At 44.1% G+C, this 25,531-nt stretch overlaps 1 protein-coding gene across 2 annotated transcripts in view; it reads right to left on the bottom strand.

The window, feature by feature from the left end:
- Window positions 1-6: 6 nt before the first annotated feature.
- COL6A2 (collagen type VI alpha 2 chain) overlaps window positions 7-25,531 on the bottom strand; it is a 34,323-nt gene continuing 8,798 nt past the window's right edge. The window contains exons 4-28 of one of the 2 annotated variants that reach the window (XM_085314571.1): window positions 25,344-25,364; window positions 24,491-24,556; window positions 23,831-23,884; window positions 23,674-23,718; window positions 23,081-23,107; window positions 22,366-22,392; window positions 22,220-22,264; window positions 20,790-20,843; window positions 20,337-20,399; window positions 20,001-20,063; window positions 19,678-19,767; window positions 18,452-18,514; window positions 17,963-18,025; window positions 17,430-17,492; window positions 16,774-16,836; window positions 16,251-16,301; window positions 15,333-15,368; window positions 14,326-14,388; window positions 13,710-13,772; window positions 13,372-13,407; window positions 12,935-12,980; window positions 11,898-12,050; window positions 11,170-11,622; window positions 10,796-10,834; window positions 7-1,230 (exon numbers count right to left, since the gene is read on the bottom strand). In XM_085314571.1, coding sequence (XP_085170697.1) covers window positions 623-1,230; window positions 10,796-10,834; window positions 11,170-11,622; window positions 11,898-12,050; window positions 12,935-12,980; window positions 13,372-13,407; window positions 13,710-13,772; window positions 14,326-14,388; window positions 15,333-15,368; window positions 16,251-16,301; window positions 16,774-16,836; window positions 17,430-17,492; window positions 17,963-18,025; window positions 18,452-18,514; window positions 19,678-19,767; window positions 20,001-20,063; window positions 20,337-20,399; window positions 20,790-20,843; window positions 22,220-22,264; window positions 22,366-22,392; window positions 23,081-23,107; window positions 23,674-23,718; window positions 23,831-23,884; window positions 24,491-24,556; window positions 25,344-25,364 — 2,355 coding nt within the window. In that variant the 3' untranslated portion in view covers window positions 7-622. Of the gene's footprint in view, window positions 1,231-5,597; window positions 7,228-10,795; window positions 10,835-11,169; window positions 11,623-11,897; window positions 12,051-12,934; window positions 12,981-13,371; window positions 13,408-13,709; window positions 13,773-14,325; window positions 14,389-15,332; window positions 15,369-16,250; window positions 16,302-16,773; window positions 16,837-17,429; window positions 17,493-17,962; window positions 18,026-18,451; window positions 18,515-19,677; window positions 19,768-20,000; window positions 20,064-20,336; window positions 20,400-20,789; window positions 20,844-22,219; window positions 22,265-22,365; window positions 22,393-23,080; window positions 23,108-23,673; window positions 23,719-23,830; window positions 23,885-24,490; window positions 24,557-25,343; window positions 25,365-25,531 lie in introns of those variants that run through there. The other variant, XM_085314572.1, reaches the window with a different exon arrangement.

Below are 25,531 nucleotides of genomic sequence, written 5' to 3'. Positions count from 1 at the left end.
AAAAAAAAAAAAAAAAAAAAAAAAAAAAAAAAAAAAAAAAAAAAAAAAAAAAAAAAAAAGCACATTTCTGACCATATCAAGAATCATGTGAGTTGTCAATAAAGTCACCCCTGAGTGCTCTCACAGGGTAGAAGAACTGAGAGAAGTAAAAGGATGGGGAAGTGATTGGGAAAAGAGCTTGCTAAAAAAATGGGGATGTCATGAGCATAAAACTCCTCAAGGAAGGTGAGGGAGAGCAAGAGTTTCTAAAAATTAGAGATGATCGTTTGTTCTATTGAACTAGAAAAGTTTCCTGTTTCTTTGGTAAGCCCTCCTAACATTACAGTACATACGCAAAGGAATGGCTTGGTATGTGTAAAGCGTTACAAAAATACTTCGTATGGCTCTGTATCCTGCTTTGATCTTAATTAGCACCATAAATGTAAGATACATGACTTCATCATGAAAATCAAGTAAGAGCTCTGAATTTTGGCTAGAAAGGAGAACCCAGAGGTTAGCTGTGTACAAACCGTTCTGGGCCAGCTCAGAGTTGCTAACAACTGTACAAAAAGGGAAGAAAATAAAACAAGTAATATCTGGGATGTGTATATTGGTGAGAGCAGGACATGTGTACTCCCTTCAATTAACATATCCACCTAATAAACCTGTCAAAGAAGCTGGGCTGGGAGAGGCTGGCATAGTCCCTCTCCCGGAATATGGCTGACCGGTCCCCGAGGCCAAGCTTCAGCAAGACATCCATGTCTACGTCACTCCCAAGAGCCACTACTGTGGGCATGACATCCTGTTTCTTCATGGAGTCAATGGCCTCCTCAAGGTTCTGGCTTCCTGTGATGCCATCAGTGATGAAGACGAAGGAGAGCTCAGCGTTGCGCCGGGCAACTCGTTGTGTGTCCCCAGGGCTGCGCACTATGTTGTTGATGGCGTGAATGATGGCTGACCCAATGTTGGAGGATGAATCCAGATACTTGATCTGCGCTAGGGCATTGGAGATTTCAGTCAGGTTGTACGTTAGTGGGAAGACCACATCTTGCTCCTTCTCACTGCCGTACTGCATAAGTGCAATCCGGGCATTCATGTTGTCATTGTTGCTTCTGGCCAGTGTGAGCTGTCGGGCTACCTCCTCCACAAAGTTGTGGGCCTTCCGGAAATTCTGTTCCCCAATCCTTTCAGAGCCATCGAGCAAGAAGACGACATCAACAGGACGCTGTGTGCACTGGGCCACTGCAAGCTCTGTAGGAAAGAGAGAAAAACAACAGTTGGGAGTGTAACAAAGCCTACAAGATAAGATGAAGGCTTCTTTCGTGCCATGTGGGCAGGAACAGCCTCTGTGTATTTTTGCCTAAAGGACCAGCTGTTGGTGGCTGGTAACAGGATCTTTGCTTTTGATTTCCTCAGCTCCTGGGCACTGGCTTTAATGGACACTCATTCTCAGGCCTATGACAGACCACCACAAGCATCCAAGACATTAGATAGATCTGTGCATTTTATGCATTTCATCCCTAGAGTTACATTCACTTCTTATACTAAAGCCCAGCCCCTTTCTGTAATGGGATGGCTAGAGATTAAAGGCAGATGGTATTTGCAAACATCTCMGTTAAATATAGAGTGTGGTTTACTCTTGGAGCAATTCTTCATGCAAAAATCTATTGATTGGAAGCTGATTTCACACTGTGCCAAGATTCATTTCATCAGTAATCACTAATTCCTGAAGAGCTTATAAAGGTTAAGTCATGTGGTTGAAAAAGAAGACTATCCTTTTTGGTGCATCTATATGTAGTGAAACAGCTTTTGTAACAAAGACCCATAGTTGAATAAAACATGGTAGGAAATTGTTCTTAAGTCTTTTGGATCAGCACTTGTCCACAAAGGAGGCATGCAGGTATATGAATATATGCAGTGAATGAACGTCAAAAAAAAAAAAAAAAAAAGGCAGAAGAAAACACCAATATTTAGATTCAGATGTTAGTTTTAAATCATTCTTTTGTTTCTTTTGTCTCCTTGCAGCAGCTGTGTTGTGTCTGATGTTCTTCTGCCTGCATTATTTCTGTCAGAAACATTTCAATTTCTGCATTTTTTGATTTTGTTCCATTTTTGGATAAGCATTCTTTTGAGTTTTCTTCTCCACTGAAAGCAATAACCAGGAAAATGATTACAACAGCAGTATTCATTTGTGATGTACATGCTATGACTGGCCACTTTCTGAGGTATTTCATCATGGTGGTAGCAGAGCAATAGCCATACTATGCACTGTTAAGCAATTTATTAAGACTGAATCTTGAAAGGGATAAGGTGAAACAATGGAGTAGAATCATGTTGTGTTACACGACTGGAAAGTAACAGAGGATTCTGGAGAAGCTTCAGTCTGAACATCCATTTCCAGTAAAGGGTAATTTTCATCATATGAGTTTCACATTAAGTTGAATTAAAGTCCTATGAACAGATCCGTCTACCTGACAAAGTACTTCCTCAGTGCTGAATACTCTTATACCTGGAGCTGGATTCAACACTGTGGGGTGCTGAAGCAAAGTGTTTTGTAAATCCTCATATGATCTGAACAAAACGAAAGCCTGTTTAGTAGGAAAGTATAGCTATACACAACAGAAAACTTGGCAGGTATGCAGCGCATTTAAAAAGTCACATGTAACTGCACATGACTGAACACAGAATTTGACTCCACTTCCATCTCTACTTAATRTGGTCAACATTCAGTGAAGGGCAAATTTGTAAAATATTTTAAGCCAAATAGATATATGCACTCTAGAGACTACTGAGCCAGTGTGCAACATAAATTCAACAGCCTGAGACTGTGCTCCGAATGTAGCAGAAACACTGATGTTACATATTGTACTTGCAGATTATTTGACACCACTTTATCCATGATAAAACATAATACCTGATACAGCAATTTCCGATCCTTGTGGTTCACCCCAATTTGCTGGGCATGGCAAAGTTCCATAGTTGCATTTATGTTTCATGTTCACTGACTTTACAGTTTTGCGTTTCCTCTTAGGCTATACTTCAAGACATATCTATAATGATGCCATGTCTCAAATGGTGCTTACTGTACACTGATTTATTGCTAACAATGGGCCTCTGGACTGTCAGTTCTGATTCAAGCAGAAAGCCATCTCCAATTGGAAGCACTGAATATTTCTCCACAAGCTGTGTATAACTTCATATTTTCAAATTCAATTTAATACTCCATTCTTTTAAAGCAATAAAGGTATGTACTCACCTTCTTAGGTGACTCACTTGACTGACCTTCTTAGAAAAATCTTGTCTAAATGTACATTCATATCATAGTTATCAATACACAAGTGCTGCTACCAGAAGGATATTTTACCTTGGCTGTACCTGCACCAGTGAACTCCAGGCTCTTACATGCTCTGTGTATGCTTCATGTAGCCATGAAAGGGGAGAGGCATGCCCCTTTCAACCACATAATCTGAAATTTAAGTAGGGCTTGCAAAAGAGGAGTGGAAGTGATGCCTCCATATCATGCCAAAGTACTGTTACAGGTCTTTCTCCCCTAGGGCTTGTCTATACACAGTCATTGYGATTACAAGCAAGAACTCCCCCGAGAAAGGACCTAAAGTGAGCTTTAAGAGGTCCTAGTTACACAGACATGAGCAGATTGCTACTCAGAGTGCAGCAACACTCTACGAAACTTCAGCGAGAATATAATAAGAGGCTAGCTCTCCACAGAGCTGCCCTACAGATGACTACTGCATGACTACCCCCCTCAGAGAAACTCCTCTTACTGCTCTGTCCTCCCAGATAGATAGGGCTGCCTTTAAGCCATGTCATAGATTAAATTCCTTTAAACATGAGTTATCCCATGAGAACATTAATGTAAATGACAGCACAGCAGCAACAAAACCATGGGTTTTGCTCCATTCTATATCATGTTTTGGTTGTACCTTATTCTCATTTTTTGGAGGATGTTGACACAAGTGCAGTAAGAACTCTGCATATGGCAATACTACAGAAAATACGCTCAGTATGCCTGCTACGAATAGTGAGAAGAATTTAGGGAAGACAAAAGAGCATTTCACCTTCCAATGGCCTTGAGATTTTCGTTCTTGACTGCAGATGATCCTATGAAATAAGCCCTTGGATGCACCACCATGAATTAGGCCAAATAATCTCTTCATATTGCACTTTTAATTGGAATACCAAACCTTTTCATGCAGCTTATAGAAAGGCATGAATGCCTGTAGCTCATCATACCACAAACTGCATGCTAGGAAACATCTAAGGCAGTCCAAAGGAAGTAGCACTGCAGAAATACCACCAACTTTCTTGCAATTAGTAATCAAGCCAATGATGTGCAAGGTAATCCCATCCATTCACATAATGCTCCTGCTTTTTCTCACAGCAAAGTAACTTGTATTTGCTCTAGCATTTCACAGTAGAGATGAAAGAAATAATGAACAAGTGAACTGCTCTCCCAGCCCTTTCCTGGTCTTCCCAGTTCACAGCCTCCTCCTATGTCATCTGAGAGGTAGGAAGTTTCTTTTCCCCCAAGCACTAATGTGTGCTCTTCCTTTACCTGAGGATTTTCCCATGTCACTGAAGCAAACACTGCTGTGTTGAAATCTATCTATCTGTCTGGTTCGGTCAGAGGGATTCACCAGGATTATGTTATCAAACCATTACATCCACTTGCTTTTGTCTAATAAGAGTCAATGCAAATTCTGCTCAGGCAAAGAGACATTCTCTCATAAATATTTTTCATGGTTAATTGATTTTTTTTGAGGTAAAGAAGATTGTTTCCAATGCTTGTACTTTGCTTGGAAATATTTCCAATAGAAATGGAATAAACAGCCACTGTGTGATGACATCTGAACTCACTTTCCTAAAGATTGATTGAATTCCAATATCATCCAGCAAGACAGGTTATCCCTAAGATGTTCCTTTCAGAATAACATCTCCTTTGGGCTTCCAGTCATACATATGCTCAAGGACTCCTCTTTAGCATCACGATTGGAACAACTTAATTACTTTGAGTTCTCAGATGCACCACAACAGGCTAAATCACACACTAATTTTAGGATAAAAATCAAAATAGAGTAAGGAGTTTGGCCTTGCAAAGACCATCCGTGTGTGGATTATAAGAAGATATTAGCATATGAATTCAGATACAAACAGTTCCTTACCCTTCTGCCAGACTTTTGCCTAAAACCTTAAGCAAACCATTTAAAGTTAGGAAGAGTTCTTTGAGTATTTTTCTCGTTATATTCTCTGAACTCCCTGGTATTGCACAGACCAAGAGCAAAAAACTGCTAAAATGTTTAGAGAAATAGTCTTTGTGTAATATATTTAGCTTGATCATGAGCTGAATGACACAAACACCTCTGAGTGCCTGTTGCTGGACAACCTCTAGCCTAGTTTGGCAAGCCCCAGTTGTTGGAAGAAAGTTGAAATAAAACCTAGTAATATTGTTCAAAGTAGGCAAATTCCTCATTCAAATTTTCATTTCTGAGCTTGACTACAGCCTGGTAAGTGGCTCCACTTTACATACCTGAAAATAGACTTCATAATAGGCCAAACACATTATTTGAAGACTGTAAATCTCCATTTTGCCCATTAAATAGTACATTTGCTCAGTAGACTTTATTACGATAATACCATGTCAATTAGAGAGGCTGCAAAATTTACTTGCTGGCACTAAATACTTCCACTCCTGCATCTGTACATTCAATACTTGTGTTCTCTTTTTATAGCTTTACAGGGCAATGGTTATTTTAGAATACAAATAGCAGTCACCTGCCTAACTTTTTGAGAAAACCATTGGTAGCTGAACTCATGAACATATCACTCCTTGTCTAAGCAAACATTCCCACAGCACAACTGGTAGGCCTATAGTCTTCTGAATCAGGACTAGAACTGGTTATGAATTTTATGTCATGTTTAAATATGTACTTTTAGACATCTTAATATATCACACTGTTATGACCATGCAGTCATGGATTTTGCTTTGCACTTCCTGGTCCCACAAGCCTCTATCTCCTGGCTATGAATAGATAAATGTTGCTATTTAAGACAGAGAGAAAAAACACAGGAAACATACAAGCAGAATAAAAAGCACACAAAGCACGTACTGCATATATTCTGACAAAAGCATTCTTCAGGTTTTGGTACTCTTGATGGAAAGCCCAGGATGCTCTTCTTTACTACTTGCTCTTTCCATTTAATATCACAAACTATCTATTGAATAGTTGTATAGAAATGCTAACTGCAGCCAAAGGAGATGTATCTTGCTTTGTCAGTCTTGCCACACAAATAGTTTGCACAACCTGAGGACAGGACCCAGTTCCCAGAAAGAGAACACAAAAGACACTTCAGAAGCAGTCAGCAAAAAGATAATGTAGGAAGGTGCATGAAAAGCATATCACTAGGCTCTCTGCAAACAAAGGACTCACTCCTGCCCTCAGTCAYGTGTGCCAGCAGTCTCCTCCTCTCATCCTTGGAGCCTTGCGCTCCTGTATGGCTGAGGATTGTGCAACAGTATTTCACCCTGCGACAGACTAGCTTGCCAGTACAGAGGAGGAGTATTGGGAAGGTGAAAGGAGGAGCAGCTTGGCTGATTCAGAAACCAAGGCAGAGCAGCTGTCCTGCTAGTGGCTGGAAGTTCCTCTGCAGAAAAGCAGTAGGTAAAGCAAAAGCATCACTTGTAATCTAAGGAGAAAGCTACCATGCTCATCAGCCAACCAAGCTGGAGAGATCCACCTCCTGTGTCACATACCCGGCTGAGCATAACCAAGTTGCCTCACTACCTGTGTTTCCCCTAAACTAAAAGCATCTATTGATGTACTCATCCTCTCTGCCAAGTAGGCACTTGAGGAAAGATGTTTACAGGTCCAAATGATTCTCCCGTCTCCACTCAGCCTCTGCCTCCACCCACTTCATGTGATCTATAATGGAGATGTCAGCAAAGCCCTAGCACAGTTTCTGGGTCCCCCACAATCTCGCTGTGCACCATTTTGAAGGTGTCAATGAACAGGTCCATCCACTCTTGCCGCTCATTTCCAGTGGCAAACTTGGCTTTTTCGGCGGTATAGGCCAAAGTGGCCACCAGCTGGGTGTACATGCTGGGGTCCTGGGTTTCCCGCGTGGAGTTTAGGAACTGGGCGATCGAATGTGTGGTGCTGGGGAAATCTATGTTGACTCCCTCTTCCATGGGGCGGAAAATAAGTGGGTTTACGTTCCCAGGGTTCCTGTCATCTGTAAGTGAGCGTCAAAAGAATATTTTCAGGGGTTTCTAGCAATGGCTCTCTCTCTGAATGCTACCTAGATTTTCTATACACACTGCACCAGATGTGGACAGAATTAACAAGGGAAAGAGAAGTAAAGTCCAAAACAAAACTCTAAATTTCAAGATCTAAGTCTCAACAGCCTTGTTAGAATGCATGTCCCAGAGCTGAATGTGGCTCTTGCGGTAAAAGCTCTCCCATGCCTTTTGCAAGATGGGCTATAGCAAAAGACAACTGGGTGAAGGAAAACCTGCCAATGGCTTGCAGAACAGCCCTTAAAGGTAGCTAGGATAGCGTTCTTCAGTGATTAAGGAAAAATCTACCTCAGTAAGGCCAGATGAGATGAAATGCAAATGGCACTTCTACAGGTTGGGGGCAAAATAGTTATTTATATCTCATAGGTGTTCTGCCTGGGGCACCTGACTTGTGGAATTAGGTATTACTAAATCTTGAAGAGCATTGGAAACACAGACTATATAAGAGAAGACAATCAGTTGCTTATTTTCGAGAAATTAATTGAATTAACTTATGGACTAGATAACTGTCTCTCATAACAGCTGAGAGAATAAACAGCATTTGGTGATTTAGTGACCAGAAACACATTTGTTGAGGAAATAAGGGATTCTTACTGACATCACACACCCACCAACCAAGAGTCCTCAGAAAATTACATAAAAACCTAACTGCCCAGTCTCTTCCAACTAGTCTAGCATATTCACGATGGAGGAAGAGCAGTATTCAGAAAGAAGGCCAGAGGGTCCAACTCTTCTTCTGCATATGGGATTAGTTGATAACAGCTGTCAAACAGCTTTGAACTCCGTTATATGCAAACTGTATACGTGATACTATACAGCTGGGGAGCTGGAAAGACATCTAAGAGAAAGCATTACATAGACTCCTATCCTGGCACTTAGCCCTTTGTACTTTGATTAGAATTAATACTCTGTTCTGTATAATGCTTCTGTGTGACGTCTGTGACAATTCAGTATCCTAAGAACCTTGGTTTCCACCTGACTCTACTGAGTTTGTATTTCAATTGAACCTCAAAGCTCAAAGCAAAGCCTTTTGTATGGGTTAGAAAAAGCCTCACAGAGCATCATGCGGTTTGTCAAAGCAATTGGTCAGTTTAGTTTTGCTCAGCATTTAACTCTGCCTAGGCCTCATGTCAAGAAACGTGTATACTGTAAGAACCACAGTGAGAGGTGATAAGGAGACATGAGTCTGTCCTGAAAACAGGAGAAGTTGGATTTCCTTAGACCAGTCACTGAAAGATGGCATGCCTTCCTGGCTTCGTGTATCTGCAGATGAGAATTCATAAATCTGATGACTCATCTGGCTCTACAAGGCAGCAGAGAGGACGCTGGGATATAATACCTGTCCCTTTCCATATTTGCCTGATGTAACATGTGTCTCCATATTTTCATGACAGTATTCAGGCTGGAGCTCTGGTTGTTCCTTTAAGTGCCAGGACTGCAATTCTGAAAGTCTAAGGGCAAAGAACAGGGCTGAGTATAGCTCCCTCACTGAATCTATTATTTGGCCTATCTACCATTTGCACGCATGCATTGCATATGCATTAAGCTCATTCACATACCCTGCAAAGGTCAACATCTCCATCCAAAGGGTTTGCATATGACTTAACATCAGCTCTTGAAAATGTTCTCAGAGAGCAAGAGGAAGCTGAACACTGATGCACAATTCTTTGCCTTGGCTTTATTGCAGCTGAGAATTTGCAAACAGTATTACATTCCTTATTTAACTTCTCATCTAGCATGTTTCCTTACTGCTGTGTGGGTGTGATTGTTGCAAATCCTTCTACATGATGATAGAAATGCATCATGAACAGTCCAGTACAGCAGGTGGAAGGTGCTTTGGGCAAAAGCCCCTGAATGCCTGGGCATAAATCCAGGCACTGGATTTTTTTTAATCCAGGATTAAAATCCACTTAATCTATAACGCGTACCATAGTTCCCTGCACACAGGGACAAACTTTCACCTATGTTGAGATAGGTGTATTGTTACTTTTAACAGGAGGGCCATGCTTAGCATGCCACAGCTTTCCAACTCTCCTATCCTGTAGGATTGCAGGTGTGCAGGGCCTGCACAACATTCTGTCCACCTGTGGCATGGCTTGAGGGAATTACCCAGGAGGGAATCTCCTCAGAAGCTTCCTCATATCACAGCTGTCATTTCTGTTCTAGTCTTCAAGCTTGTCTGGTATGAGCAAACTGTTCTCACCTTGTATCAGAAAAGGAAATACCCAAGTGAATTGTGTTAAAAGGACAGCCAACTTCACCTTGCTTTGGAGGGTTGTGTTTGCCCAGAACATGAATGGGCCACTGCTTAAGTCAGTCTCTCTCCTGCAGTATTCCACAGAAAGGGGAGGCTGAAAATACCAAAACCTTTAAAGGTACCTGAACAGTCACTAGAGTGACATGGAAAAGTTGCCTCCTCATGCACGGATCCACAGGACACAGTTCCTCAGAGTACTTGACAGAGAAGTGTGCCTGGACAGCTCAGCACCACAGTTTGACATTGCTTTCTCTGAATGTCCAAAACCAAACATTCAAAATACTAGWGTAAAAGTCAGATTGTAGACAGGAATAATTATAGCTTTTCTGACCATTCTGGGACCAGTTTTTCTTTTCTTCAATATGGAAAAGAAAGGGACTTCTTTAAATACGAAGATGAAGCTTGGGACTTTTAGAAAAATATAATCACAGTAAAAAATCACAAGAAATGGCAAAACTGTCCCATATATGCTTTGCATGTATCATCAAATACTGTATCTACTGTATTTAAATATTTAAACAGATACAGAGACTTGGACAGCCAATATCTCTAGAAAATCAGGTTGCAAATCTGCCCCTTAACAAGCAAAATGTGATCAAGTAAAGCTACCTGGAGCAAGCAGCAGCTGTCTCTTTTATAGCAGAGGATCCTTACAGCCTTTTTCCTTTGATTCAACACCCTGAGTTAATTGTTAATTAAAATACAGCCAGTGTTAGAGAAGCCAAAGCTTTCAGTCCACTACAATGTAATTTTTCAAACAGTTTCTACTCTGCTTTACCCTCATCATTCACACAGAGCATCCTGCCTGGTGCTGCAGATTTAACTCTAGATTTCAAAGGTCACATGGGTTTGGAAGTTTAGCAAGGAGATTTTGACTTGTTCTGTAATAGAGATAATGAGCAAGTGAGAAATTCATTATTGAATCTGGAGGTCAAAACCTGCTGGCTCCCAGGAATTTGGAAATCTGTGTAAAGTTCTGTTGCACTTGAACAGGAAGATATAGCAGAGCTGAGTAAGGCGTGTGCACTAACATCGTGCACTAGTACCTGTGAGGGGAGTTAAAAGAGCCAGGAAAAGAGCAGGAGATGAAAATCTGGGGTGATGAGAAGTAACATAATTTCCCAAATTCCTGGCCATATCAAGTGAATGAACAGGATCAAACATTCCCTCCCAGTCCTGATTCTTGTGCACTCCCCCCTAGACCTACCACTTTGTGCAGATGGCATGAAGCTACTTGTAAAGTTTACCTGTTTGACAGGGCAGCTCAGGACAAACAATCTGTGGATCTAGAAAGAAAAGAAACAAGGAAATCTGAGTGATGTACCCTTCATGGTTTAGCAGTCAGTGTTGCAGATCCAAGCCCCTCACATGGGAAAGGGACATCAAAGGACAGCCCCGAAAGGCTGTCCTGCTTATCTGAGGAAGGACCACCTATCCAAGGCTACATAATCCCACCAGGTGTGGGTCAGCTCCCTACYATGAATGATCCAGCTTAGGCATTACTGGCCAGCCTACTGGGCACAGTTCTGCAATTGCTGGAAAGCACTATATACGACTCCCACTCCAAACCCTGTGACCAGGAAACTTAGTTCCTGTAAGAAGTTCAGGAACAGGTACAGACCTGGGCAGAGCACATCCTCCATCTTGTCAATGAATTCCTCTGCCACCAGATCTGAGAAGAGTCTCATCTTCTGGACTCGTTGAGGTTCATTGCAAGCAATGGAGACCAGGGTCTCACTTTGTTCTGGCTGATCAAACATGTCCCCAATGCCAATGGTGTTGACGAGCACATCTCTACCACAAAGAGCCCCTAGGTTCTTGTCGTCATCTCGGGGATCATAGCGTCCATCTGTTATCACCACAGCAAACACTTGGGCTTTCTCTCGCCTGCTTTCCTTAATGAGCTTGTTGTAGGCAAATTGGAGAGCAGATGGTGTCCAGGTGCCCCCAGCAATCCACTCCAGACGTTTCACTGCTTCCTTGAAGCTTGACAGTGAATCTATGCGTTCATCATCGAGTTTGATGGCTTCAAAGGTCCCATCATGACTGTACTGCACCACCCCAACACGGGCACCTGACAAGGACATGTCAACGTTATTTGGCATTGCATCTTCAGGGACAAGTTGAGAAAGTCAGCAAGCTTTCATATCTGTGAAGAGCTGCCTAAGTAGCCTATTAGGCAGGGAAGGGGAGAGAGGAAGGAGTAGAAACTACTACAAAAATGAACAACAGATGGATTGCACACCAGGGCAGCTACAGACATGTGGAAATTAATGGGATACAAGACTCTTTTCTCTCATACATGCTCCTTATACATGTCCCTCCCGCCCACACACAAACACTCCAGACCTGTTTCTGACTTAGGATCCTTGGCGATAGAGCCCAGCCGACTGACCACATTGACAACAAAATTTTTCTCCAGAGTGAAGTTGGTGTAGCCAATACTCTCTGAGCTGTCTATGACGAACATAATATCCAGAGCACCACAGCGCTTCTCACAGTCTGGGGAGAGGAACAGAATGAGGAAATCTCAAAGGCTGAGGACAATGGGAACAAGAACCATCAGGGCATAAGAAATTATATACAGGAAGATGGAGACATTTACTATCACTCCAAAGATTCAAAGGATCTGCTGTGCTGCCCAGTCAGTAGTGCAGGGAGAATTTTTGTGCATCTGTCAACAGAAACCTTGTTAATCGTGTTGTGCACTACACTCTATTGTATTATCTGGACCACGCAATTTGATTATAGGTCTCTGCTCCTGAAAAAGCAGAGCTGAATTTTGGGACATAAAGCAGGCAGCCTCAGCCTCGGGCCATTTTCAGTGGTGGGCTCAGACTTAAGTGAGCAGGTAAGAATTTCTTTCTCTGCTACCTTATCTGCAGCATTACAGCTACAGCTGTACAACGTACAGCATTACACGGAGAAACCAAGGAGCCTCTCTGTGCTAGTGGCTCAATGTGCAGGCCAGAGCAGAGGCCATCCTGAAAGGCAGGCAAGGTGCCTGAGGCTTATTGGATCTCTGTCTCACACTGAGACTATCTGTATTTTGTTTGACCACCCTCTTGAGCTCATAGAGGCAGAGCACCTTCAAGGATGATTGTCTATCTGCAGTTGCTCTCCTGTCTGCTGATGCTGTCCAGGAAAGAGGCCAGTATCTCTGCCCCTAATCACCTCCATGGAGACACTACCCAAAGGATGGAGAAGGCCTTTACTGGCCTCCTGCTCAGAAGCAGGCTCCTCTACAGACAATCTTTGAAGTGACAAGCAGGCAGGACTACCCAAGAGACAAAGGTCTGCCTTCCTTCCTCCCAAACCTGGCTGGTTGTTGTCCCCCTGCACAACAAATGGCTTACAATTCAGAAGCAAAGCAATAGTCAGCTCACCACAACATCCACATGTTTCTCTCACRTAGGTCATCACATCACAGTCCTGCCAGCAAAGCAGAGAGACAGGGTTCAGAGTGAGTGCTATCCCTTTCCTTTCAAAGCAACTAGGCAGCCCTGCCCTCGCCCTCTGAAGTGAAAGGCTCTCCTTTCACTTCCTACCCAGCAAGCCCCCCATCAAGAACAGCTTGAGACTGTTTCAGGTCCCATTGGGAAGTTACAGATCCCTTGCCCTGCCCCTGCCAAGGTGGCTTCAGCCTTGCCCTGTTGCAGGATGACAGCACCCAGATCTTTTCCAGGACCTATCTCTGCCTGAGCAGCAACAGTATCCAACATTGTTTCATTCTCAGGCTGCATGAAAAAAAAAAAAAAAAAAAAAAAAGAGAGAGAGAGAGAGAGAGAGAGAGAGAGAGAGAGAAGAGAACAGTCTTACTTACAGTTAGGCCAGGGTCTCCTGGTGGTCCAGGAATTCCCTGTAAGAAGAACACAGTGCTTTCAGGCACAACTTTCTTAGGAGTCCCCATTGGGAATTAGACACCAGTGCCATCAAGAATCTGGCTTTTTGGAAAGATCTGCCATGGGAAGGATAGGAAAGCCTCTCTGGTTGCCATCACATGTGATCAACAGCTGGAATGCCCAGTAAGTCAACTCCAGCAAGTCCTACTGTAGGGAGATCTGGTGGGGCATCTGAATTTTAGAGCAGCAGGCGCATAGGAGAAGTGGRGAGAAGAAGGAGTTGGAACATCTGGTCAGACATGATTGAATGATACTGCACCTCAGGGCCTGGTTCACCAGTTGGGCCTCGGGGTCCAGGCTCACCTCCTGGGCCAGGGTCACCCTGAGAAAGAAACAAAGAAGAGTCGAGCATTTTCCTGACAATGCTCAKGACCCACACTGCTGGTGTTAGGGGCTGTGCCTGATCAGCCCATCAGGCACAGCCCTACTAAGCAGTGTCACCAGCCTGTGATAGACAAGCTTAGAGACATGAGACAGAAAAGACGCTTGGCAGTGCTCTCGCCAATATGTGGCTATATTAGTCAAATATGGGAGAGCAGACTGTGTACTCTGGCACAGCTCCCTAGCGTGTCAGGTAGCTATAAATCACACTTAAAAGGAGCACTTAAAAGGGGCTGCGTGGTAGTGACACAGTTGCCTCCTCCTTTCAGTCCTCCTGCGTTGTTCTAGCATGACCTGACTGACCTCCACAAACACAMGTCCTTATAAAGAGACAATTACTGGAGGACCATGGCCCAGTGTCACCAAGTGGGGAGAAAAATCTAGCAGCTCCTGCTTTTGATTTTCAGTTTCTGCAAGGGCTTTGGCAAAGGTGTGAAAGGGGATGCATCCCTTCCCTGAACTGAAGCTATGAACAATACTGAAAGTGTACTTACTGGTTCCCCCTTCTCTCCTTTTGTCCCTTGCACTCCTTTTGGTCCAAGCTCACCTCTTCCTCCCTGTTCAAAGAAGGGAGAAACAGATCCAGCACAGAGAACACATGGAGGTACTCAGACAGATGAATTACTGCTAATGAATCCATCAAAAACACACATGTCTGGCCTGTTTATCCTGAAAGAGCAGCTCAGCACAGAGTAAATAAATTGTATTTACATAGGCCACTCTCTAACAGACCGTAATTGAAGAATAAAGAAGCTTTACAAAATGTATTTGAGATTGTTTCACAAGGAGATAAGCCTGGAAACTGTACCCAGGGTCAGGCTGGTCACCTACAGAGCTAGCCCATCTTTTTCCCTCAGTACAGTTAATATTCACAACCAGACTGGAAACACACAGCTCTAGAGAGAAGATCTGGTATTTGCTGTGGGCTAAGTAATACTTTGGGCATGCAGTGGTTACAGGCTACTTCAGAGAGGGTTTGTTCCACAAAGTGGAGGCGTCAGCAGCTGTCTCTTTCATGGTGCTGCCCCCTTGAGTGGAGTGCCTGGGCTTCAAAATAGAGTGCAGAAAACCCCAAAGAAAACACTGAGCACTTGAAAAGAGGCCTTACAACTTGGCACATCCAAAGCTTGGTGGCCTGCACCACTCCCACAAAAGTGCTAGCATACCWTTTGGAGATGGAGAAACAAACCATTTCCCCCAGTCACCTTCTCACAGCAGCTAAGCTGTTTCTTTTGTCTTTTTGAAAATAGTTTGACCAGAAACAGTCTTCTTGTCTGAAAAGACTGTTCTGTACCTTCCTTTTGTTTTATGGCTGCTTAGCCCTGACTTGAAGGACTGAAGCCATCTTGGCTGCTAGTCCAATGTCAGCTTATGAAATGCAGCATGTGAAGTGGTGGGGAGAAGAAAATCAGGAGATGGTTGCTCATTCAGAAAGCCAGGAAACAACTACCTTGCATTGCAGTCAGGCCAAAACCAGACATACAAGGGAAAACACCCTTACCTTTGGTCCTGGTTGCCCTTTCTCACCCTTGTCACCCTGGGAAGAGAGAGGAGTGAGTCAGCATCTGACCAGTAATGGATTCCCATAGTGCACACCTCTGTTTGAAAGCTATAATCAGGGGCTCAGAGCTAAATGACCAGTGAAATTATGGACTGACAGTTGGGGTGGTGGGCACATGTATCTCCCTGTCACCTCAGGCAAGATTGGGGCCCTCTGAAAYTATGACATGGAGCTGAAGGTGCTATGGTTGGGTTCAGTCTCTATGAAGTAAAATGGAGATCTTATTCATAGGGACGGGTTTTGGATCATGGTCAGAATGTCCAAAAGGTTGATGTTTGAATCTCTAAATTTGCCAGCTGAATCTGGTGAGTCAAATAATTACTGCCCTGCTCTCCTCTACCACAGAGAGGCAGTTAGGCAGTCAGTGTGAAGGACACTGTGGCCTGCAGTAAATGCAGAATGACATTCCCTCCAGCTTCTTGAAAAGAAGCGGCTGAATTTGCAGCAGGTCCTAGCCTTACTTTGCCCATTCGGTTTTTGACTGCAGTAATCAGCAAGTGTGGGACAGGAAAGCTGATATTTTCAACCTAGCTTTAGAGGACAGTGAACAGACCTGATGTCCCAACATTTCTAGAGGAGGAGTAAAGCTTCCTGACAGGGAATCCTCCTTGGAGCCCTTCAGCCATGTGTGAATGAAGCATCCCTCTCCTCTGAATCCAGATGGGGCAGAAAGACTGATGTGGAAAGAYTGCTTCCTGATCCTCTTCAGACTTCAATTTCTGATGGCTCTCATCATATTTCCCTCCTCCTTTTGTCTTCCCTGAAGGTGTTCAGCTTCAGTGTTAACTCCTCCACTGACACAGACTACCTGTAAAGCTGCTGTAGTGCACATACCTGCACTGCATGAACCACACATACCTGCAGTCCTCTGGGACCAGGATAGCTAAACCCAGGTCTGCCTCTGTCACCCTTTAGTAGAAAAGAAATGACTGGTCAGCAACCAAACCCAGCCTTTTCTGACTTAGCGATGCCAGCGACAGCCAAAGCCATTTTCATCCACCCCCCAAGGGAGAGAAACTGCCAAGAGCTATGACTTCTTCACAGCGCTCTCTCCCAGCATTTGGGCCCTGAAACATTGGCAACAGACATTTGGAGTGAGACTTGAAAGAGTCRTGGGGACATCATATGTTTGGGACATCTCTGAGTCTTTACAGGCTGAGGAATGTAAACAGCTCTGTTTCGGCCAGAACAGGGCCTAAGACTTTGTCCCACAGAGAAGACTAGATTTGAGTCACTGCTGTTTCCAAGACATGAATAGGTCAAAGAGTTTCTGCAGCAGAAATTGGCTTAAGAAAACCAAAAAACAAACAAAAAACAAACAAAGAAAAAGAAACAAAAAACTCCGTTCTTAAATACACTGAGTTGCATTCAGAGACTTTACCTTTGGTCCTGGTGGTCCTGCATCACCTCTTGGGCCCAAGTCACCAGGATCTCCACGCGATCCCTGCAGGATAGTTTTGGGGAGAGTAGAGAGAATGTATGAGAATATTTTCTGTAGCTCCCTGGCCATATGTAGGATCATGCTGGGGAAACTAGCTGTTGAGACGATGCCACAAGATCATCTCCCTTCCCAGTGTGTTTACTGCAACAGTGACTAATTCATCACTTGGGTTCCTGCCTCCCACAGAGCTACCCAGATGTCATGGCACCATTGTCAAAATGGGGTACTGGATTAATCACAAACCTAGGCCAAACAGGCATTTGGAGCATCCCCATCTTCATTAGCCAAGTGCTCTGCTCTGATGCTGTTATTTTGTTATTTTGGCAACATCTGGGTGGTGGGAGTGCCAGAGAAGTAATGTTGCTGAGCACTGCTTAGCTCAAAAGCAAGGATTCCTGGGTCCTGAAGTTGCTCCTTGATCCTGATAAGGACTAGCAGGGGGCCTCTAGGCCATTTTTTGGGCCTCCTAAGGCCCAAGGCAAGAAGGTCTTGCAGTCTCTCCTCTGGGGGTGGCAGTGCAGCCAGCTTACGTTGATAGGGCAAGCTATCACCACAGAGGGAGGAGAGGATCACAAACATGTCCCAAGACAACTTACTATATTGCCTGGCTCTCCCACAGCACCTGAAGGGCCTCTAGGTCCYGGCAGTCCTTGGTCTCCCTGGAAAGAAAAGAAAGAACTGAGAATATTCAAGAACAGATAGAGATGCATCCCTCTGAGCCACGTGGCCTCAATGCTATGCCAGGCAAGTGCTCTGGCACCAGAATGATTCCTCTGGGGGAATATGGAGTCCTAGCCCCATTTCAGCCTCTCTGAATGAAAATCCACTCTGCATGAAACTCTTCTTCCGATGGAGGACTGGCTTCTCATCTTGGCTTGCGATGGCAAGCAACTGTCCTATATAGGAGAGAGAGTTCCCTCCAACCACAACCCCCCAGCTGCACTTTCTGTGCAGCGAGAACTGCTCAGCTGTGGGTCCAGCCCTATCTCTTCAGAAGCGTATGTGCAGAGTGAGGCTAGAGGGAGGGGACAGCTGCATCAGGTACAGGCTTGATGGGGGAGTAGGTGAGCTGTTCTTGGGGCAGTAGAGTATATCTCTACTGGCTACTGCAGCCCCACTACTTGCTTACCCTTGCTCCTTTGCTTCCAACTTCTCCGGGCAGGCCGCGAGGACCTTCTGGACCAGGATCTCCCTGTGATGAAGATAAAGATATTCCTTGTCAGGTAGGTCTTCCAACTTCATTTGTGTGCTAGGCAGTCTTCTGAGGATTGAGGAGGAGTGATGCTGTTATCAAATCTGGTGCCTCTTAGCAGCAGTTCAAGAGAGGATGTCAGGGCAGGGTACAGGCCCTCTGTACACAACTGTCAGCCTTGAGCATTACCATCCTTCATCCTCACTCACCTCTGGATCAAGTCCTGCTASAGTAGGATTCACATGCACTTTTCAGAGCTTACTGTCATGACTCCTTGAGGTCAGGACACAATGGGAGCAGAACTCACAAGCAACACTGGGATCTGCAATTCTGGCCTTGGGCACTTCAATGGCTGGGCGGCAGTGCATCATGCAAGCGTACACATCTAGTCTTGTTTGCAATGGTGTGTGCAGTTGCTTTACTCACCCTTTCTCCCTTGGCCCCAGGGCTCCCTTTACTGCCTTTTGTCCCTGGATCTCCACGTCGACCCTTGGCAAACACAGAAAGCAATGTCATAAACTGGATGCAAACAGCAATGTTACCTGAAACAGTGATGCTCGGCTGCCTCTGCCTTCCCCCTCCTAGCTCAAGAAACACATCTCCTGACCCGCCCCCCCCCTTAGGAACGTGTGCCTGACAGCTAGGGAACATGCATGCCCATATCAGACACTGCTTGGGGGCTCTTGGGAAGTCAGAACCAGATGATTATCTCGGTACGGTCGTTGTTGCAGTGTCCACACTGACACTTATACTTCATCCCCTCAGGATTAAATACTCTGCTTTATTTTYAGCTCATCTGCCTTAGCTTCCCTCTTTGGATCTTGCACAAACACATCAACTGATCTGCACCACCTAGGCTCTGGTCTCTTGATACTGATGGAGCTCTGCTGCTTTATTCTTCCTAGGGATGTTGGCTTCAGTCCACTCCTGTGAGAAGTCAGTGATCTGAGGAACTTTCTAGAGGACAGTCTAAGCGTACCTGGGCATGCACAGAGGCACGTGGTTATGTGGGAACATGGTGTGCTTCTCTGAAATGATTTAAGTGAAATGGCTAAAGGAACACTTTAAGAYATCAAATTTAGAATTATAGAGGTACTACTCTGTTAAGATGAGGAAGATTGTGTTTCAGGTTGCTGAAAGAAGCTCAGGGTTCTTGGGCTTCATGCTTTTAATGTTTTCCTTGCAGTTAAGGGGACTGGATAATATCTAGCTGRCAGGAAAGAGTCTAGAACAGTTGTAAAAAAAGAGGGGAAACCTATGCAGATTATACAAGAAGCAGACAATTTAAGCTACTTGCCAGGTATAAATCATTTGTTGCCTCATCCTTGGTGCGAACTGCCATGACAAACTCAGAGGTAACTCTCATGTACTCTCACAAAGCCCTACCAAGGTTAAGATGAGCTCCAGGCAGGCATTAGCACTCACACTGGGATTTATCAGCAATGGTAGACAAGGAGATATGCACCTGTTAATCTTTTGGGATGCAGAAAGCAGGGCAGGCAGGCAGGCTAACAGGGGAGATTCTTGGCCTTGCTCAGACATCAAGGTAATAGGTTTCTGTTGTCTTTCCTGATGGCCTGTCCAAAGTTCTTTTATGTACCTGGATCATACTGCAGTGTGAACACTTTTCAGAGAGCTTTTCAGAAACTTACAGGCTCTCCTTTGGGCCCAGGAGGTCCTGGTTCACCTCTTCCTCCCTTGCTTCCAGGAGGTCCTTGGGCTCCAGCATTGCCTGGAAGACCCTTGGAAAAGAAACAGAGTTTGTGTAAAGACAGAGGAAGATGTACATCTGTTTTCCTATGTCATATAGTCCATCCTTGAACAGACTCATATCCGAACACACCCCTTCTTGTATTTGTGTAACAGCTGCCCTGTGACCAGTGGCTCACTCTCTGCAGCTGATAATGCTCTGGATCTGTGCCACATGGAGCAATTCTGGTAAAACAGTGGAGACATAGATGTTGCATGAACCTACCGGGCTCCCTTTTTCCCCTGGAGGTCCTGGAGGTCCACTGCGACCAGGCCGGCCAGGATCTCCCTGAAATAGCCAGAGAACAATGGTCATTACTGACATCAGGATTTTGTTGTATAACACTGATAARCACCATATGGAACCCAGCGAGGATGGTCAGCAAAACTCTTCCCTTGGTTCCTGTTTCTGGTGATAGGATCCATGCCGCAGAGGCAGGATAGAGTTTACCAGCTCTGTGAGTACCAGTGAAGTTAAGAATAAATGTAACCAATGGTGTCTCGCTGTCCCTGCTGGTGGTCTCTGTCCATATTCGCTGGTCACTGTTCAGAATACATGTACCTTTGCACCTTCATCTCCTCTTTGTCCTTGTTCTCCTGCATCTCCTGGATAGCCATCAGGGCCCTAGGGAGGAAAAGAACTAAGAATTGTACATTCTTCAGTAACATTAAATGTACAGTTTTCTTGCAGAATAAATCAAAACCCTTAGAAAGTCACTCTGTAGTGCCTCAAACTCAGCTTATGCTTGCTGCTACTCTTAATGTAAAGAGCAGCTGCTCCTCCATTCATTGAACGGAGCAACACTAAGGGATTCCAGTTTTCCTGCCTATGGAAAGCAGCCATTTCAGGCTGTGGTCCCTTTTGCAAGCCTGGGACTGGACTATGCAATAGATAGAAAAATGGGCTAATAACCTCTCATTAGCCATATCTTACTGCATGTGTAACTCATTCATCAGGTAAAGTTAGTGGGGCTGCTCATCTGATTTGTTGGATGAAAGAATAATGCATTCCTACCTTATCACCAGGGTCTCCCTTACAGCCTGGTGGTCCAATTCTCCCCAGCTTGCCCTGGAGAGCGAATATTCAAAAGAAAAAGACAGAAAAATTCTTGGTATCAGAAGGGAAGAAATATAGCTCTTCATGTAACAGAGATACTGATTTTAACATTATCAACTGAACATATCTGTGATCAGTTAAAGAATAAAAAGCAAATGTGTTCCTTAAACAGAAATGTTGCTGTCTGTGGTGTGCAGATACAAATGGAGACAAATAATGTAGTCTGGGCACCTTGGAAAATCCTGAAGGGCTCTAGGGCTATTGCTAAGAATTCAAGAACATTCTCCCYGCGTATATGCCCTGAGTCGTAAGTCGAGGCTTATGAAAATATCTCTTGAAGTTGGATTTCACAGTCATTCATGTCCAACGTTGTGTATCTTAGTAATCATGCTATCTGACCAATGATTTTAGAATAATGACAGTCTAGCTCTGTGCTCCAGAACTGCTTTGTTAGAAGCCATTATACAGCTAGTCCCAGTTGGAGAGGGGTAGGAAAAGTCAACACTTAGATCGTCCATATGCTAGCATTTACTGGCTTTTGTATAATGGACATTACTGGCAATTTTCAGCTCTTTGCTAATACATGGAGTGTAATTTCATGACACAGCTAAGCCAGTCTAACTAACTGCTCATTGATGCTGAAAGAGGAAGCTCAGTTTCCGTCCTTGCCAGGTTGACTCAAGTGTATGATGGAACCACAGTTTTATATCTCAATTATAAGACTTCTGTGTCTTAGAGCTTCAACAGGCATTTTAGACATAGAAGGAAGAATTGGTGTAAACTCACATTTCTACTTAGCTGGGAAGAAAATAAAGTGCAGAGCAAAACCAATGTATACTAGTCAGCAAACAAGGCCAGCTAAAATTTTCTCAACTTAGGCTACCTCACCTTAGAGGGGGCAGAGGGTTTTAGGGACTTTGTTACAAGGTACTTGAACTTAGCCTTACATCTTTAACAGTAAGAGCAAGCAGCACTTTAGARATTAAACCTTAGCACAGGAAATTGCCTGTAAAAACTAAATGCATACAAAGACAGCGTACACATCCTGTATGGGTGTATGTAGGTCACTAACACTAAAGATGAGGTATCTACACCCAGATGATYTGATTGTAGCAAATTCTGAAGCAAGAGCACAGTCTGGGTTATATATTCTTGTAGCGAGCTTGATGAAGCTATATAGCACTTCTGTGACCCGAATGAATACATCTCCAACTTAAATATTTCTACAAGACATTGCAGAATAACGTGCAAACAAGTTCTTAGAAACCTCAGTGAGATTAGGATGGAAGTGGCTGGGATGGGAGAAACAAAATTATCTGTTGGCAAAATGGGACATCAAGAAATGAAGCAATGGTAGTGAATTTACAGTATGTTCCCGGCGCTGTTACCTTCTGGCCATCAGTGCCGTTCCGGCCTGCCAAGCCAGCAGCACCCTAGGATCAAGGGGGAAAAAAAGAGGAATTAGTTATCTGTTAGAGACATTCAAAAGTTCAAAGGTGGAACAACATGCAAGGTAGAAAAGGTCCTTTCTTACCCTTCGTCCATCAGATCCAATCTCGCCCTGTGGAAAAAAAATAGGACAGGACTCAGCCAGTCTGCCAATATCATGCTCCTCTCAGTCATAGAACCATGTTCTAGGGAAGAATGGCTAGACTTACACAAAATTTCCTTCTGGTTCCTTAATTTRTATATAAGGGGACTATGGATGCTCAGACACAGTGTTTTGTGCAAATGACTGCAATCTCTTTGTCACTCCCTGCTCTGTAGAAAAAGAAGCTGGGACCCATTTCTCCGGAGAGTTCCTTGCTTCATATTCTCCACTGACCAGATCATCAGCTGGTTCAAAGTGTTGTATTTTCCCTAATGTCACAAGCAAAAGAGTGATCTGCACTAGCCCTGGATCAGGCTTTGCTTTAGTTAGTTATGAAGTCACTCAATGCAGTTTCTCCTCTAATGCTAGAAGATCTACCTATATTTTTGAACATCGAATGTTGGAATGTAATTGACTACCCCACTTCCCAAGAGGCTTAGTAAGAACATAAAAAATGTCACAAGACCATGAAAAATGCCTGAAGGAGGACACAGGCCTTGAGAGGCATTGCAAAATCTCTCCTCATTTCCTCAAGCTCTTATTAATAGGATTATTTTTCCCACAACCTTGGCTAAACTCTGACACAAACCACCTTCTATTACAACGAACAGATGCCCTCTGGCCCAGTGACCTGACACCATCAGAGCTTTTTTCTCACCTTTTCTCCTTTCAGTCCTGGAACACCCTAGGGCAAGACAAAAAGAAAAGAGGAAAAATGTTCTGTTAGTGCTTGGGGACTGGCAGCAGTGGAAGCAACACAGAGAGCAGACACGCAGGGGAATTACAGGTGAGATGGGCAGGTCAAGAGGGAGAAGTAGAGCTCTCTGCGCCACCAAGGACTGACACATGCCTACCTACAGGCAGCAGTTGGATCCCAATGCTTCACATGCTTTCCAGAATGAAACAATTCCTAAAGCCATGTCAAGTGCCTGAATCAAAGCAACCGGAATTATAGAACTCCTTGAATGCTAGTCAGAAGACTTTGGAGGAGAAAGATATGCCAGGCACCTGACTTTGACATGGTGGCATTCAGGTACACAGTTGGGGAACTGACTGATGGGTGTCCTCTACTTTCAGTAGAGGAGGGTAATGCAGGGGAGGGGCAAGAAGGGAAGCAATATTGAATACTGGGAAATTAACCTGAATTTCTCCCTGCTTTACAAACAAACAAACAAACAAACAAACAAAAAAAAACACCCCAACCAAACAAAAAAAAGCAAAGAGCTCGGTCACTGGCTCTATGATTCTTACCTTCGGACCAGGGTATCCAATTGGGCCTTCAATACCTGGATCACCCTTAAAGAAAAGAGAAACTGAGAATTAACGAGGGCATAATGCAGATGCAACTTCACTTAACACTGGAAGAACACTGCTAACTGCAGCAGAGGGAAGAGTTTCCACAACTCACCTGTCGTCCCTTCAGTCCGGGGGAGCCTGGTTCACCCATGTTCCCCTTCGCACCCTAAGAACGAAACAAATCATAAGAYAGGGCTTGGTACTAAATGTAAATAAAAGACAATTTCTAGTAACATCAGGTTCTCTTTGGCTGCTTCGAGAGGGCCTCCACTAGCGTGCTCGGGGAAGCAGATCTGCTTTATCCCAGGGAAGGCAGGAGAAAGGCTGTTTGGGGAGGGGAACTCACAACCTGGCTCAACAGAGGTTGGAGCATGCTGTGGATTYGGGTAGAATGAGACACCCTGCACACGGGAGTAGCACATCCTGCTGAGAAAACCTGTGGTTTGCTCCTGCTGTCCCAACAGCAATTCTCGTGTCAAAGGTGCTCTAAAGTGCCAAAGCTCAAGCTGGTCTTGGCTAACATGGCTGACTCTAGGATGCTTCTCTGCACTGCTGCTGGTGCATCATCCTCAGCATGGTCATGAGGTGATACTGGGTGTGTGCTCCAGCAGTATAATCTCCCAGGACCAACTTAGATGTTGCAGAGTTCTTTCCCACAAGGATGCTACATGTTTGAAAGCTATTGCAGTTGAAGTGAGGAGATCTAAGGATCCACAGAATATCTGTGACAGGCACTGGCATTATTTTCTTCACATAGAATAGGACGACTTACCTTCTGCCCTCGGTATCCCTTGGGACCAGGTGGACCTGCAATCTCCAGGCAGCTCATCTTGTAGCACTGAAAAATACAAAATTAAACAGGAGGTTTACAGTCTCAGTGTGCCTTTCACTTCGTGTTCTGAGCSAGTATGCACCCAAAGCACGGCTGTGTGCACCAGAGGTCTACGCTGCCCATTCACTTCTTCCATTGATTGAAGTGGTTAAAAACTGCCAGTGACAAACTGCTAAAAACTGTGATCTAGTGGAATCACAGTTCAGGCAGTAATAAGCATACTGAAAAATCCTACTCATAAATTAAAAGCAGAAAGTTACCATAAACACATTCATCTCGGTTTGGCTCTGGGCCCAAACACAAAGAACAAGACTGTTAAACGTCTAACAAAAGGCATTCTGGGCTTGATGTTCTTGGGCCYTCAGTGGAATTCACCTGCATTTTGGTACATCATTCTGCATACATCTCTATCTGGGGGCCAAGGTCCATCCACACAAAATCAACCTTCATTAGCTTTAGTTTGCAGACCACCTACAAAATATGTCTCCAAATCCAAAATGATGAGATGAGGCCCCCAGAGAGATTAAGTGAATAGACCTGAGTCCACTAATGTGAGGGAAATCACAGGGGTAGGGATGCAGAAAGGGGAGAGTCTATTACCTGATTTTAACTGGTAGGTAAAATGACTGGTCCTCAGACCCTGTACTTCCTTCCACAGGCAGGCAGAGTTCCTGCCCTTTGTAGCTCAGAGTACAATCAGGCCCACTCTTTTGAAGTACAAGCTGATCTACTTTAAGCAAGGAAGCTTTAACCTGTGTTTTGTGGGAATAGCATAAAAATGCTGCTCACTCACCTCTCCATATGCTTCATGTTTCTGCAAAGGAGAAAACAGGATAAACAGAATCAGTAAGCTAGTCATCTCTAAGAGAAAAATATCATTACAGCCATGTGTCTCCCCTTGGAGATGTATATTACTATAAGGAAAAGAAAGTAGTAAAGGTCTCACGGCTTTAAATATGCCTGACAGAATCCCTGATTATC

This window comes from Rhea americana, unplaced genomic scaffold, assembly GCF_003343005.1.
Source record: "Rhea americana isolate MKP2758 unplaced genomic scaffold, rheAme1 scaffold_408, whole genome shotgun sequence".
NCBI lineage: Eukaryota > Metazoa > Chordata > Aves > Rheiformes > Rheidae > Rhea > Rhea americana.
This window is presented reverse-complemented; position numbering and strand designations above follow the sequence as displayed.